This window comes from Phoenix dactylifera, chromosome 1, assembly GCF_051530095.1.
Source record: "Phoenix dactylifera cultivar Ajwa chromosome 1, Ajwa_hap1_PhDact_Kaust_v1.1, whole genome shotgun sequence".
Lineage (NCBI taxonomy): Eukaryota > Viridiplantae > Streptophyta > Magnoliopsida > Arecales > Arecaceae > Phoenix > Phoenix dactylifera.
In genome coordinates this window covers 73,898,192-73,912,987 of record NC_143190.1, presented here as the reverse complement: position 1 = coordinate 73,912,987, position 14,796 = coordinate 73,898,192, and the positions used below count along the sequence as shown (strand labels likewise).

The following is a 14,796-nucleotide window of genomic DNA, read 5'->3' as shown; positions in this document are numbered from 1 at the left end:
CCCTGGTGAGGATGTGTGTGGCGGCATGGACGCCCAGGTGAAGGTCGGAAGCCTGGGGATTGTGAATGCGAGGAAACTAAGTCTTTGGCTCTCATGAAAAATTCATCAGCTAGGAGAGATCGAGTGTTGCTAGAGAATATAGTAGTCTGCTTCTGCATCTCATCACAAAGTGGCGTGCATGCTTCACTGCTTGTTCTTTACTCCCCAGAGGAATACTCGATCCACAAATACAAGCTGATAGAGCTGTGAGCGATGCTGGGGATTGTTGATGGGTTTGAGACCGTCCATGAAGTCTTCTACAGAGGATGTGATCTCATGAAAACCTAGAGTTGGCATGCATGCTGGAGCTTGGGGGAACGATGAGGCGAAAGAGGTCAGGATGCATGACATGGTTCGGATCCTGGCCTTGTGATTGCCTCTGAGATGAGCGAACAACGGCAAGTTTCGAGGTCAGGCTATGCTGCATTTGTGCCTAGAGTTTGTTTGCTGCATTTGTTTGATAGAGGTGAGGCTATCGCGCTATCTTTGCCAGCTATTCAGGATATCCTAATTGTCAACCTGTAGACATCTAAAGGAAGGAAAAGAAAGAACTAAATAGACCAAAGTTGCCTGTGTCTGGTCATCCCCTACCCTGCATAATTGTGGATGAAACTTATACAGCTGGTCTAGGGGAAGTCGAATTACGAGTCTTTTTTTTTAAAGGTAATATTTAAAAAACTTAAATCATTCAAGAATTTGTACAGTTATAGAAATTAAAAAAATAAAATATTCAAAAATTGACTAGGAAGATTTGAAGTAGAGTACAATATTATAGTTTTAATATAGTTGGCTACATAAAATATCATCTAATTAGCTGCACTATTTGCTTTCTTGTAAATATGCCGTGCTTGAGCAAAGTGTGCATCATGCACCAATAATTATGTAAAATAGGATGAGATCTAGCATCAGCACATAGTGGATTTAAGAGACATCTAATAACTATTGAGGAGTTTTTTTGGATAAATGTGTGAAGCCCTTAATATCTATGTTTGGTCCATGTATCTTGCATGCAATACCGGCTGGAGTCCACTCAGGCTTGAATTGCAGAATTGGTCACTTTTTAGCAAAAAGTGTAGGATAGCTTTTCCTCGGTTGAAGGTAGAATTTATTCTGGTTGCTATTGCAGCCATAAAAAATACCCATAAGGGTTCGTGTTGAGATCTGTGCAGTTGATCTAAGGAAAAAAATTGGAGTGCTTTGAGAGCTGTACGAGATGCGATCCGGTTGACGTGGGAAAAAAAAGAAAAAGATCGATTCTTTCGCGCGGAAGATACGACCCGAACCCAGAGGCCTATACTTCATTTGCCGCGTGGCTTACGTGAAGGCTGCCAACTCGAATTCCTAGCGGAACGACGGGATCCATGGGTCCACAAGACATGACCAAATTTGCGCCTGAGCAACAAGATATCGAGGACATTCGACCGTGGTCCAAGCTCTTTAAAAAAACCAATCGAAAGCGTGCCCAGACCCAATTTAGCGGGGCGCAGAAAGCCCGCCGTCCTTTTATTTTATTTTATTTTTTGCTAAAGCAAAAATTTTGTACATTATAAACATAAATAAATTTAATAAAATCAGTAAACAACAAGTCACGAAATATGCTAAGCAGCTCCTTCTCTTTGGTGCACAAGATGCCTTCTGAGTGGCTGGTCACATATACCGTCATTCAGTCCGCTGCCCTATTGGCCTCTCGGGACACATATTGAGTCTGAGAGGCTGCTTCTTCTCTAACCATCACTCATATGCCTCTTGGAACAAGCCGTTTTTGGTGAGTGGGGCATGCATTCTGTTCTTTCTTTTCATGGAAAATACTTTCAAAAAAATTTTGAAATCTCGATGGGAATTTAAATTTTGAGAAAGGACAATACCCGTGAATCAAGCCCCATGCTCCCCAGCTAACACATAGGTCGTGCTGCAAGGATCTTTTAGATGCTCGATATAAATCATGATTCTTTTTGACACGAGTTCTTTTACAAAGCATCTCCACTAATAGCATCACATTGCTGCAATTTGTTGCTGGGCTGCTCCATTCCCAATATCTCTAGTGTAAGCAACTTCCACTTGTGGCCTAAATTATATTAGGTATATATTTCAGGCTTGCATACAGAATAGGTTGATATACATCTCGGATGTTCGATACGAGTGATCTAGTTTCATTTCCGTTCTTACCTTAATTTTGCCGATCTTCTTCTCATTCTTTTTCTCCAAAAGAAAAAAAAAATCCACATGATGCTCTATTTCTCGATAGGTTTTAGTGGATCATCAATTTATTGGTAGATATAAAACATGGTACTTTCAGTTCTAATGCACGTAAATAAATGATCAGAATTATACACTTGTATATGGTAGAACTTGTTGTCAACGATGCATTGTTTTGGGTTCACAAAATGATGCTCTTTATAATTAGAAAAAGGCCAGAGTGCACCAGCTTCTTTTCCAAACTATTCCCCGTTTTGACATGGCTCTCGGTCATTGGCCGAACCCCAATGAGACATTGCAACATTCTTATAATTAGTAAAACTCGACTGTAATCAGGCTGCTGCCACTCATCGATTCACACGGCTATGCAGATGGTCGCGAGGAAGTGTGAGATAAATATGGATGTACATATAGTTACAAGAAGATCATGAGCCAACAGAAGCCCTTGAGTTGATTTGCTCGATTTACCGCCACATACTAATTACTATACCATAGGGGGAGGGTCTTCTCCGAAGCTGGGCGGATGTCGACAGCCAAACAAGTTAGAAAGTTATGTAACTGGCACAGGATGATGGTTTTTGTTCAGTAAGTCTGCAGTTTAGATTCACCGTGGACGATTAACTTCAGAATTCTCCACTAATCATTATGCAGAACAGGATTGGTGGGCAAAAAAGGAGGTGAAACTTTCAGCACTCTCAGCCTTGTAGAGATTATAGGGTCTGTAATTAATTTGTCAGTCTCTGAAGTGGAAAGAAGTGGGCATTTTTCCCAGATTTGAATCAAGGACCAGACAAAGCAGCCAGGCCGCAGATTGTCAGCTCTTGCAATCTCTGCATCAAGGGCCAGAGTTGCAATATTTTCAAGTTTCATGATGATCAAGAATACAAAGTGATGGCTGTTAACAGATGAATTCTTTTGTGTTCCTCCTTGCACTAGTGTAAGAACAACTGACGGGAAGATATATGATGCTTGCGTTTCTGACAACACTTTCCTGGAACAAAGCACTTAACAACAATATCTTGCCCTTAGTCTAGTAAGATCTTTTGTCAAGCTGCTTTTGTATACGTGAATCCCATGCAATCTTAAAATTATTGATGCTCAATGCTTGTTGTATCAAATTCTTCTTCTTTTCTGGGTTTAACCATTCAAGTGACACCAGTTTCATTCATTGTTTTGACAAATAAATTTGTGTTAATGCATCAGAGTTTTCCCTCCCTCATCCAAAGAAAGGTGACTTTCTTTTCTCCTTTATTTGAGAAGCTTCATGCATCCCAAGCCCAACGATTGCACAATTGGTTGCTTTATTTGTTCGCTGTCATGCATTTTACTCCCACTTAGTTTTACTGTTCTATGAGATGCACGTCCAGTCGTCCACAATTTGCTAACCAGTCCATGACATTTGGCTCAGAACAAAATGAGCAATGGATTTGAAAAGCTTGAATTTATGAATAGTCATTATCATCTTCTGACCAGAGTTCAGCAACTCACTTTCCAATAAGCGCTTTCTGGCTCGAAGTGGCCTACAAAATCATTAATCTAAACTTACTAAAGGCAAGATACTGGAAAGTATAGAACATGGCTTTGCATTTCGGTCAAATCAAGACTAAAGAAATGAGCCCAGCAAGTCTGATGAAAGAGAAGCAGGCTTCGCTTCTTCCCATGCGCTCAACTATGACAATGCTTGTGTTTCTGACAATGCTTGTGTTTCTGATAAATCTCGTGTTTCTGATAATACTTGCATTTCAGGCAATGCTTGTGGTTCCTGCAATGCTTGCATCTCCTTTGGGATGTCAATGGCAGCTCTTAATTTTTTGGGCCTTCCTCTAGATCGTACAGGAGTGACATCCACCGTCGCATCCAACGATGAGACTGGCTCCAAATCTGAGGCACCTTCATCAACTGTTGGCATGTCCCTCACATGAGTAAGAAGCTTGCTCATATGCCACTGTACATAATCAAAACGATCTTTCGTTAATGATGATTCTTGTATTATGATTGAAGCAAGCGAACGCAGAGCTTGGGACCGATACTTATAACCACTGCTCTTAGGAAACAATGAGCTTTCACGACGCCATCGAATCAACAGATATTTATCTGGAAGCATGAAACAGTTCTTCAACGAAAGCACTCGAAGAGAGTGTCTGCACATTATTCCAGAAAAGTCGAACTCTTTGCAGCTGCAATGTATCTCTTCGTTTGTTGGAATGCAGCTCACTAGGTGTCCTCCATCAGTCTTCAAGTGGTGGCGAACGAGATAAGTGTCTCCTTGTGTTTCGTAAACTGCAAATTGTGTAGATGACACGAGCTCTTTTTGAAACACTTCAAATGCATAAGGTGTCAGAACACTTGATGCATGTTCTTCAATGGGCATGCATGTTTTGATTTGGACATTTTGATAGTTTTGTCGCATTGTTGCTTCCTCCCCTGCTTGATTTTGTAAATCAATTGCAACCATTACCTGCAAAGAAACAAGGAAAAAAGAAAATGAAAATATTCCAAGGAGGGGCAAAAAACGACATAAGAAAGAAATATGATAATTTCAAAAAAAAACAGTGGGAAAAAAGAATACCTGTTCAACAAAATCCTTAAGACGTGTTTGCGAGATCAAAAACCCTTTAAAGAATGCCTTGATTGACAAAGCAAAACCAGTTGTCAGTAATCCCCCAAAAAACCAGCCTCGGAGAAATGGTAACGCCCAATATTCCCGATGATATGAAAGTATAGCTACATGTCTATCTGAACCTAGTCCAAACTCATTAATCATCTGACCCCACTGGTGCACAAAATCATTCTCACTCTCCAGAGCATATACTCTATGAAACTCGGACACAAACCTCTCATATCGAGAACCAAGTAATGTAGAAAACCAGCTCGGTAACTTAGACATGATATGCCATGTAGAGAATGCTTGCTTTGTGTTTGGCAGCACGCTCATCATAGCTTCTCTAAGTCCCATGTTTAGATCTGTAACAATCGTCTGCGGGACCTTCTCATCCATAAGATGAACAAATGCCTGTAAGAAAAGAGGAGAAAAAATATCAGTTGAACTAAAAAATTGCCATGACATTGTGAATTAAGGATGTCAACTTCTCACTTCTCTACAGGGTCAAAAAAGAGGGAGAATGATAAAGAATATTTGATTGAAATTTACATTGATAGAGCAGCATATAGTAGACAAACCTGCAATGCCCATGCAAATGATGCTGGCTTTTCATCTTGCAGTAGAACAGCACCAAAAAATATTGTGTTTCCATAGTTGTCCACACCAAACCACACTCCAAAAGGCCTGTCATATGCATACAAACGATATGTTGTGTCAAATACCACAACATCTCCAAACACCTTGTATGCGCGAATAGAGTCAGGATATGACCAGGCAATATGCTCAAGCCTATCATTCATGTCCAGTGTAAATTCATAACGAAAATCTGGGTTTTTCTCTTTCGTAGCCTTGCAAGCTTTAAGAAGTTCTGCTCCTTCATTTTCTCGATTAATGTTCTTAGAGGCCTGAAGGAAATTTCTCAGATCCCTCTCCGTGAATGTCAACTGACCTGGTTTCAGTCCCTTCTCCATTTCAAGAGCCCTCATTATAAGATTCACAGTGAAACCTGCCTTTGCAAAAAATAAGATACGCTCACGGTCGACCGACGATATATTCCGATAAGCAGGTAGATGTCGTACTTCATCACTATCCAACAATTCATGGTTATGCACATTACTGAAATGAACAACAACCCACCGAGTTACACCCTTTGAGACATTCTTCTTAATAATCATCTGCGCCTCGCATTTGCAACGTGATGATTTCTTATTTCTCTGGCGTTTGAGTTCTGCTGTCTTCCTAGGCAGCGATACACCAGCACGATGACACACAAGTTCCCGTTTATAAACTCCCAATGGATGAGATGGGTTCCCCTTGGAGCGCTCTCGCCTTATTGCAAAACCATTCCTCCGGGCAAAGTTGGTATAAAATTCTTGGGCCTCATCATCAGTGCGGAAAGATTGCCCTACATATGGAGGGGTGTCAACTGAAGCAACCTCAGAAGTATTGGCTGCTGCATGTATAAGGTTTGGATCCGCTGGCACCGTAGGTTCCATCGAAGTGTTGTCTTCTTCATCTCCCTCAATTCTAATATAACATTGTTCATCCCCACATGGGCACTGCCGCCTTTGAGTGAGGCAACCATTGTTTCTCAATGAAGTTTTGGTCATTCTCGAATCTTTCTTCGCAACAATGAGCTAATGTTCTGCTACTTGCACTAAAACCCAGGAAAAATTCATAAAGAAAGAAGAACAAAAAGAAGAATAAGAAGCAATACAACATAATTTGAATGCAGGAGCCAAATTGAGCACAACAAAAGAATAAACTTAAAAGCTTCCAAAATCAGGGCATCATAAACATTCACAAAGATAAAATGAGAAGTGCAAACAAGTGCTACTATTAACATTCAAATTCTAATTCATGGCTATTATTTCTTGACTTCATCAGTTTATATACACATACCATACCCATCAAACGGGAAGGATATGGAATATCAACAGCACATCAAGAACCATCAATTTTGTGAAGAATCGAACGCCGGAAGCACTTAATTCGAATTTGAACCATCATCCAGATCGCACTTTTTGTTGGCAAAATTTGAACCATCACCTAAAAATCTCTCTCTCTCTCTCTCTCTCTCTCTCTCTCTCTCTCTCCTGAGATGACCGTAATTCTCCATAATTATCAGAAGAAACTTGTAGAAAATCTAAATTTTGATAAGGTTAATCAATCCATGAAAAGAAAAACATACTGAGATCAACTGGAGAACGAAATAGATGAAAACGATACAGAAAAGGAACATCTAAAGATAAAAATTTCAACCAGCATCAGGTATGATAATAATCTTATCCATTTCGGAGGATCAGGATCAGGATGATCACCTGAGAGAGACGTCGGAAAGAACCTGAAAGTGAGCAACGGTGGGGCTTAAGGGTTAGAGGTAGGGTTAGGGTTAGGGTTAGGGTTAGAGTTGGAGGTGGAGATTTGGGCTCGTGAAAGGGGAGGGACCGTAGGGGAAGAGTCTCCGGCGGCAAATCGGGGAGACGCAATCGCCAGTTCGCCGCCACCGGCCTCCTGATATTCCAACCCCCATCGATCCAGGCAGATCCCCACGGTGCGCGAAACAGGGGCAACCAGTGGGATGGAAGGATGGAAGGAGAGTCAAGGAAAGGGGGTGGGAATATCTAACGCCGCGGTTTTGGGACGGCACGGTTGGACGAAAGGACGACGTCCCCAGGTGGACTCCAACCGAGTTCATTGATCAGATGGTTGGGAACAAAAAATTTCGGTGCGTTCGCTAGAGAAAATCCTATGATGCGAGTTTTCTATTATATTAATTTTTTTTTTCTGGTGCTTGTCTTTAAGAAAAAAATTAAAGAATAAATTAGAACATATTGTAAAATAAAGAGTAAAGAGATTGGAGACAAGAAAATAAACAAGACATAGAAATTGTAGAAAATTAGTTCTTCATAAACTAATAGTATTTTTCATTCCTTTTTATGCCTTTCTTTCGCTTTTCACTTATGTACATTTCATCATCCTCAAGGTATCCTTTTATAGGCCTAGGGTTATAATGAGGAGATATAATGGTGATAATGAGGAGATATAATATTCATAATCACAAGACAATTAAAAAAAAAAAGAAGGTGAAAAGGTGGATGAATGTAGACATCTCCAAGGGATAAGGGGCACATCTAGGAGTTACAAAAGATGGAAAACTCAAGAGGTAGGGAAACTTAAGAGGTAAAGGTTAAGTGGTCATCCACCCAAATACGGTGGATTCATAACACTCACCCTTGGATGACCATACACAAAGAACATGCCTCGTTAAAACCTTGCCAAGGAAAAATCCTGTGGGAAAAAAAAACCAATGGCGAAGGAAAAAGAGTGCATTATTCTTGTGTAACATCAAGTGCTTTAGGATTGCCTCATTAAAACCTTGCAAAGATAAACCCAGTGGGACAAAACCTTAGCGAAGGAAAAAGAGCACAATCGGCACAAAATCTTCAAGATCCTTGACTCCTCCTGAAAAATGCATGATCAAAGGTCTTTAAGTTGTCACATTCTAATGTTATGCACAATCTTCTTAAATGTTGTAGTTGGCAATGCCTTGGTGAATAAATCTGCCAGATTTTCACTTGACCGTATCTGTTTGACGTCAATATCACCTTTCTCCTGGAGTTCAGAAGTATAAAAGAACTTAGGTGAAATATGCTTCGTTCTGTCACCTTTAATATAGCATCCTCTAATCTGGGTGATGCAAGCAGTATTATCTTCATATAAGATTGTTGGGCTATCATTGATTGTGGATAGACCACACCTTTTTCGAATATGGTGAATTAGTGATCTCAGCCAAACACATTCCCGGCTTGCCTCATGGATAGCAATAATCTCTGAGTGATTCAAAGAAGTAGCAGATAATGTTTGCTTCGCAGATTTCCATGATATAACAGTACCTCCACAAATAAACAAATATCCTGTTTGAGATCGACCCCTGTGTGGATTAGATAAATAGCCAGCATCTGCATATCCAATCAACCGTGAGTTTGATTCATTAGGATAAAACAATCCCATATTAGTTGTTCCACGGAGGTAACGAAGAATATGCTTGACCCCATTCCAATCTCTTCGGGTTGGAGTAGAACTGAATCTTGCTAATAAGTTAACTGCAAAGGCTATATCAGGTCAAGTGCAATTTGCAAGATACATTACTGCACCAATAGCACTCAAATATGGTACTTCGGGATCAAGAATTTCTTCATCCTTCTCAGGAGGACGAAATGGGTCATTCTTCACGTCAAGTGATCGAACAACCATTGGGGTACTCAAAGGATGAGCTTTATCCATATAAAAGTGCTTCAGAACTTTTTGTGTATATGTTGACTGATGAACAAAGATTCCATTTGGAAAATGCTCGAGTTGCAGACCGAGACAAAATTTTGTTTTTCCAAGATCTTTCATTTTGAACTCATTTTTCAAATATGTAGCGGTTCTTGTGAGCTCTTCAGGAGTTCCAACAAGATTAAGATCATCAACATAAATTGCAACAATAGCAAATCCGGATTCTGACTTCTTAATGAAAACATATGGGCATATAGGGTTATTCTCAAATCCCTCCTTCAACAAATATTCATTGAGGCGATTATACCACATGCGCTCGGATTGCTTCAACCCATATAAAGATCTTTGAAGCTTGATAAAATAGTTGCTTCGGGGTGTACTTGAATTACATGCTTCAGGCATTTTATATCCTTCAGGGATTTTCATATATATATATATATCATGATCCAATGATCCATATAAATATGTAGTGACCATCCATCAGCTGCATATCTAATTTTTCTGTAACTACCAAGCTAATCAAAAATCTGAATGTAATTGCATCCATAATAGGGGAATAAGTTTCTTCATAATCAACCCCAGGTTTCTGCAGGAAATCTTGTGCAACAAGTCATGCTTTATATTGCACAATTTCATTATTTTCATTGCGCTTTCGTACAAATACCTACTTATATCCAACGGTCATTATACCTTCAGGTGTTTGGACTACAGGTCCAAAAACTTTTCTTTTTGCTAATGAGCTTAATTCAGCCTCAATAGCTTCTTTCCATTTTGGCCAATCATTTCTACGTTGGCATTCTTCGACGGTCTTTGGCTCACTTTCCTCATTACCTTTAGTAATGCCAACATTACTTCTGGTAATGTCAAGAGCCACTTTAAATGAAAATATGTTGTCGACAACGGTTTTATTTATATCCTATATTTCTCCTGTACTTATATAATGTATTGAGATCTCATTATTTTCAGGCATATCTTCCTCTTCAGGGGATAACTCTTCAGGAGGTTGTATTTCTGGAGATTTTAAAATGGAAGTTATGGTCTCTTCAGGAGCACCAAATTTTATGTTCTGTTTTGTGGGTATGGCCTCTTCAGAAACTCCAGTTTCTTTTCTTTATACTTTTCTCTTCCGAGAATTCTTATCTTTCAATCCAATAGGTCTTCCACGCTTCAGGCGTGCCTCAGACTTATTTGCTGCTTTATTAGCAAGTTGTCCTTCAGGGATCTCAATTCTTGCTGAATATGATTCGCTAACTGGAGCATTACCAGCAGGAATATGAGATTTTACTACACTTCTGGTGTCAGTAAATACATCCGGTAATTAATTTGCAACATTTTGCAAGTGTATAATCCTCTGAACTTCCAGTTCACATTGATTTGTACGAGGATCAAATTAAGATAAGGGCAAATTATTCCAAGTGATTTCACGTCGTGCTTCAGGCATCGACTTTTCTCCCCCTAATGATGGGAAGATTGTTTCATCAAAATGACAATCCTCAAAATGTGCCTTGAACAAATCCCCTGTAAGGGGCTTAAAGTATCTAATAATAGATGGAGAATCAAAACCAACATATATACCAAGTCTACGTTGAGGACCCATCTTAATGCGTTGTGGGGGTGCAATTGGAACATATACAGCACAACCAAAAGTGCGAAGATGAGCAATATTTGGTGGTTGACCAAATGCAAGTTGCGAGGGAGAATATTTATGATAAGCAGATGGTCTAACTCGAACTAATGATGCTGTATGCAATATAGCATGTCCCCAAGCAGAAACATGTAATTTTGATATTTCATAAGCAAAGGTCTAGCAATCAACTGAAGTCTTTTGATAAATGATTCAGCTAAACCATTTTGAGTATGTGTATGAGCAAAAGGATGTTCAATATCAATTCCAATTGACATGCAATAGCTATTGAAAGCTTGAGATGTAAATTCACCTGCATTATCCAATCGGATTGTCTTAATTGGATAATCAGGGAATTGTGCTCTCAATCTGATTATTTGAGCAAGAAGTCTAGCAAATGCAACATTTCTAGTAGAAAGAAGACAAACATGTGACCATCTAGTTGATGCATCAATCAAAATCATAAAATATCTAAATGGTCCACATGATGGATGTATAGGCCCACAAAAATCTCCATGAATTCTTTGTAAAAATGAAGGAGATTCAACAACAAGTTTTGAGGGGGATGGCCTAACAATCAATTTACCTTGAGAACAAGCAGAGCATGGATAATCACTTGGTAAAAGAATCTTCTGATTCTTTAATGGATGCCTAAATGAATTCTCAATAATCCTCCTCATCATTATAGAACCTACATGTCCAAGGCGATCATGCCAAATCATAAAGATCTTTAGATCAATGCACTTTTGGTGCATTACAATATTTGATTCAATTATTTTCATCGGTGCATAATACAACCCAGATGAGAAAGCAAGCAACTTTTCCAAAACGAGCTTCTGGCCCGAATTCATTTGAGTAATAAGAAGAAGTTCTTTGTTGCCTTCGTCGGTGGTTTCAATATGATAACCATTACGACGTATATCTTTAAAACTCAATAAATTTTTTCTAGACTTTGAAGAAAATAGAGCATCGTTAATACAAAATGTTGTGCCTTTTGGTAACATAATATATGCTCTTCCAGAACCTTCAATTAAATTTGATGAACCCGATATGGTATTGATATTGGCATTGCTTAATTTCAAGCATTGAAAATACTTTTCATTTGTAAGAATTGTGTGAGTTGTAGCACTGTCTTCCAGACAAACATCATCACCATTCAATTCATCAGTAAGATCCATGTCTCTACAAATATGCAAAACATATGTAAAATTTTATTACTTAAAACATAACATAAAGTCTTACAACATGATAAAGAAAAATGCACTAATTAAAAGAAACACTTCGCCACCAAGGTGGTAGCCTAGTGGTACTGGGCAGAAACTCTAACCTTAAGGTCCCAAGTTCGAATCGCTGCGGCGACGATTAAATTGTGGACCGAAGCTCACTACTTTGGCCACTGCTTGGACTTGAGGTATAGGACCGCTCTTGAACCGCTAGTAGCCGGGGTGGTGCCGGGTGTGACGTACTCACACTTGGGACTCGAGCCAAAGCCTAGAGGGGTAGCTGAGCCGGGCCCATGGGTGGGGAGGGTATGAGTAAAACCGGTCGGGGTGTCCAACACACGGCCATTTCTGCCCGCATCGAACATTCTCCTGGCGGGGCGGGGGCCCAGTGGGAGCTGCTACGCGGGGTTGGGCTTGTCCCTTCCTCCCCCTACCCCTTTTGTACTAGCAAAAAAAAAATGAAAAAAAAAAAGAAACACTTCCATCACCAATCAAATGATCAATTCTACCACTAGGATCTTCAAAGAAATCAGAAACATCAAGATGAGTAATATCAACCCCATCAGAGGTTTTGAAATGTGTTGATGGTTCAGCAAAATTTGTTTCAATTCCTTTTTCTTTTTCTTTCAAAGAGGCTTGGTAGAGGTCTGCCAAATGCTTAGGCGTACGACAGGTACGCGACCAATGTCCATTCATACCACATCTATAACACACATCTTCAGATTTCTTTTTACTCTGAAAGCCTTCTCTTTTATCTGAGTTATTTCACTTTCGGTGGTTCCACTTTTGGTGGTACGGTGCATCCCGCTTGTTATTTTCCCTTTTGGTGGTTTTACTTCTGGTGCTACCATGATAATTTTTTCTACCACGTCCTCTCCCATATCTACGATTCTTTTAGAATGATTTATCATTTGCTTCAGGGAATGATGTGCTATTCGCTTCAGGGAATGGTATGGAACTAGTGGGACGAGATTGGTGATTTTTCAACAAAAGCTCATTATTTTGCTCAGCCACTAGAAGACAAGATATAAGTTCAGAATACTTTGTGAATTTTCTCTCTCGATATTGCTGCTGCAGAAGCACATTCGAGGCATAAAAAGTAGTAAATGTCTTCTCTAACATATCTTCATCGGTGACTTTCTCACCACATAATTTCAAAAGTGAGCTGATTTTAAAGAGTGCAGAATTATATTCACTAACACTCTTAAAATCTTGCAACCTCAGGTGCATCCAATCATATCGAGCTTTTGGGAGGATTACACAATTCTGGTGCTCATATCTCTCCTTTAAACTATTCCACAAAATGAGGGGATCTTTTACCGTTAGATACTCAGTTTTTAATTCCTCATGAAGATGGTGTCGTAGGAAAATTATTGCTTTAGCACGGTCCTGCAGGGATGCTTGATTTTCTTCCTTTATAGTATTTCCAAGGTTCATTACATCAAGATGGATCACAGCATTAAGGATCCAAGACAAGTAATTCTTGCCAGAAATATCAAGAGCAACGAATTCAAGTTTGGTAAGATTCGACATTCTCTACAAACAAGAATCATAGGATTATGAATTTGTATCATACAAATTGCAAGTAAACAATTTGACCATTCTATGTCAATCATAAAAAACATAAATTAGATATTGAGAATACTAATTTGAAAAAGAAACTTACAGATTGGAGAATAGCACAAAAAATATTTTTCTTGCAGAAAGAACACCAAGTACTTCCACAATTGATAGAGCCTACGTGCTGATAACATGTTGTAAAATAAAGGGTAAAGAGATTGGAGACAAGAAAATAAACAAGACACAGAAATTGTAGAAAATTAGTTCTTCAGGAACTAATAGTATTTCTCATTCCTTTTTATGCCTTTCTTTCTCTTTTCACTTATGTACATTTCATCATCCTCAAGGTACCCTTTTATAGGCCTAGGGTTATAATGAGAAGATATAATGGTGATAATGAGACAATTAAAGAACAAAAGAACAAAAGACAATTAAAGTATTTTTCTTAATCACAAGACAATTAAAAGACAAAAGAAGGTGAAAAGGTGGATGAATGTAGACATCCCCAAGGGATAAGGGGCACATCTAGGAGTTACAAAAAATGGAAAACCCAAGAGGTGGGGAAACTCAAGAGGTGAAGGTTAAATGGTTATCCACCCAAATATGGTGGATTCATAACAGAACAGTTTTTTTTTTTCTAACAGAATCCAACAATTATATGATATTAAAAGAAAAAAAAAAAGCATGCACGAAGAGAGGCCGATTGCCCCTGCATCCTCTCTCATGTTGGTGGCTTGACGAGGAGAGAGAAGAATGAAAAGAGATTGAATAAAAAAGAAAAGAGGATGCGGACGAGCAACCCTTTTTCACAAGCACAATTTTTTTTTTTTAAAAAAAATATAGGATTAACGAACTCCATTAATAGTGGAAGTACCATCCGGATTTAAGTTTTGGATTTTCTCTTTAAGATGAATATTAGAAAAAATGCAGCAAAATAGGGAGCTCACCCTATTCGATATTCTCTGGTGTGTGCACAAAAAGATTTTTGTTCTAAATTTCTGCTAGAAATAATGACAACTAATGCAAATTAACACCAAAACTGGGTACTAGAAAATGTATTTAGTTTGAAGCTTGCCTGCAGGTCTAACATGATCTGGCCCAGCTTGAGTCTAGACTCATCATCTACTGTGAGATTTGGTCAGGTCCAATTTTATGGTATCGGCATGTAGATATTCAGAAATGCATCTACTCCAACCACCTGCTCTCCAACGAGTCTGCGTTACGGATGGAGGATCACAACAATCATAGTACCAGATCCTTCTGCACAAATT

General features: G+C 39.1%; 1 protein-coding gene across 3 annotated transcripts; it reads right to left on the bottom strand.

Moving 5' to 3' along the window:
• Window positions 1-3,650: 3,650 nt before the first annotated feature.
• On the bottom strand, window positions 3,651-7,576 carry LOC103709433 (protein FAR1-RELATED SEQUENCE 11-like). Of its 3 annotated transcripts, XM_088711807.2 has the most exons (5): window positions 7,159-7,491; window positions 5,416-6,494; window positions 4,805-5,248; window positions 4,266-4,693; window positions 3,651-4,180 (listed from the first exon to the last, which is right to left on the bottom strand). In XM_088711807.2, exons 2-5 carry the CDS (start codon window positions 6,445-6,447, stop codon window positions 4,171-4,173), a joined length of 1,914 nt encoding a protein of 637 aa, XP_088567933.1. In that variant the 5' UTR covers window positions 6,448-6,494; window positions 7,159-7,491; the 3' UTR covers window positions 3,651-4,170. The 3 variants fall into 3 exon arrangements, with proteins under 3 accessions (XP_088567933.1, XP_008792978.1, XP_038974973.1); XM_008794756.4 differs by having other exon boundaries at window positions 3,651-4,693; window positions 7,159-7,576; XM_039119045.3 differs by lacking the exon at window positions 7,159-7,491 and adding an exon at window positions 6,740-7,138 and having other exon boundaries at window positions 3,651-4,693.
• Window positions 7,577-14,796: the final 7,220 nt, after the last annotated feature.

Coding starts and splice junctions, on each gene's coding strand:
- LOC103709433 (XM_008794756.4), bottom strand. CDS start 6,447: ATGACCAAAACTTCATTGAGAAACAATGGTTGCCTCACTCAAAGGCGG. Junction 5,249..5,415: donor CATTTGCATGGGCATTGCAG/GTTTGTCTACTA, acceptor CTTTTCTTACAG/GCATTTGTTCATCTTATGGA. Junction 4,694..4,804: donor TTAAGGATTTTGTTGAACAG/GTATTCTTTTTT, acceptor GTTTCTTTGCAG/GTAATGGTTGCAATTGATTT.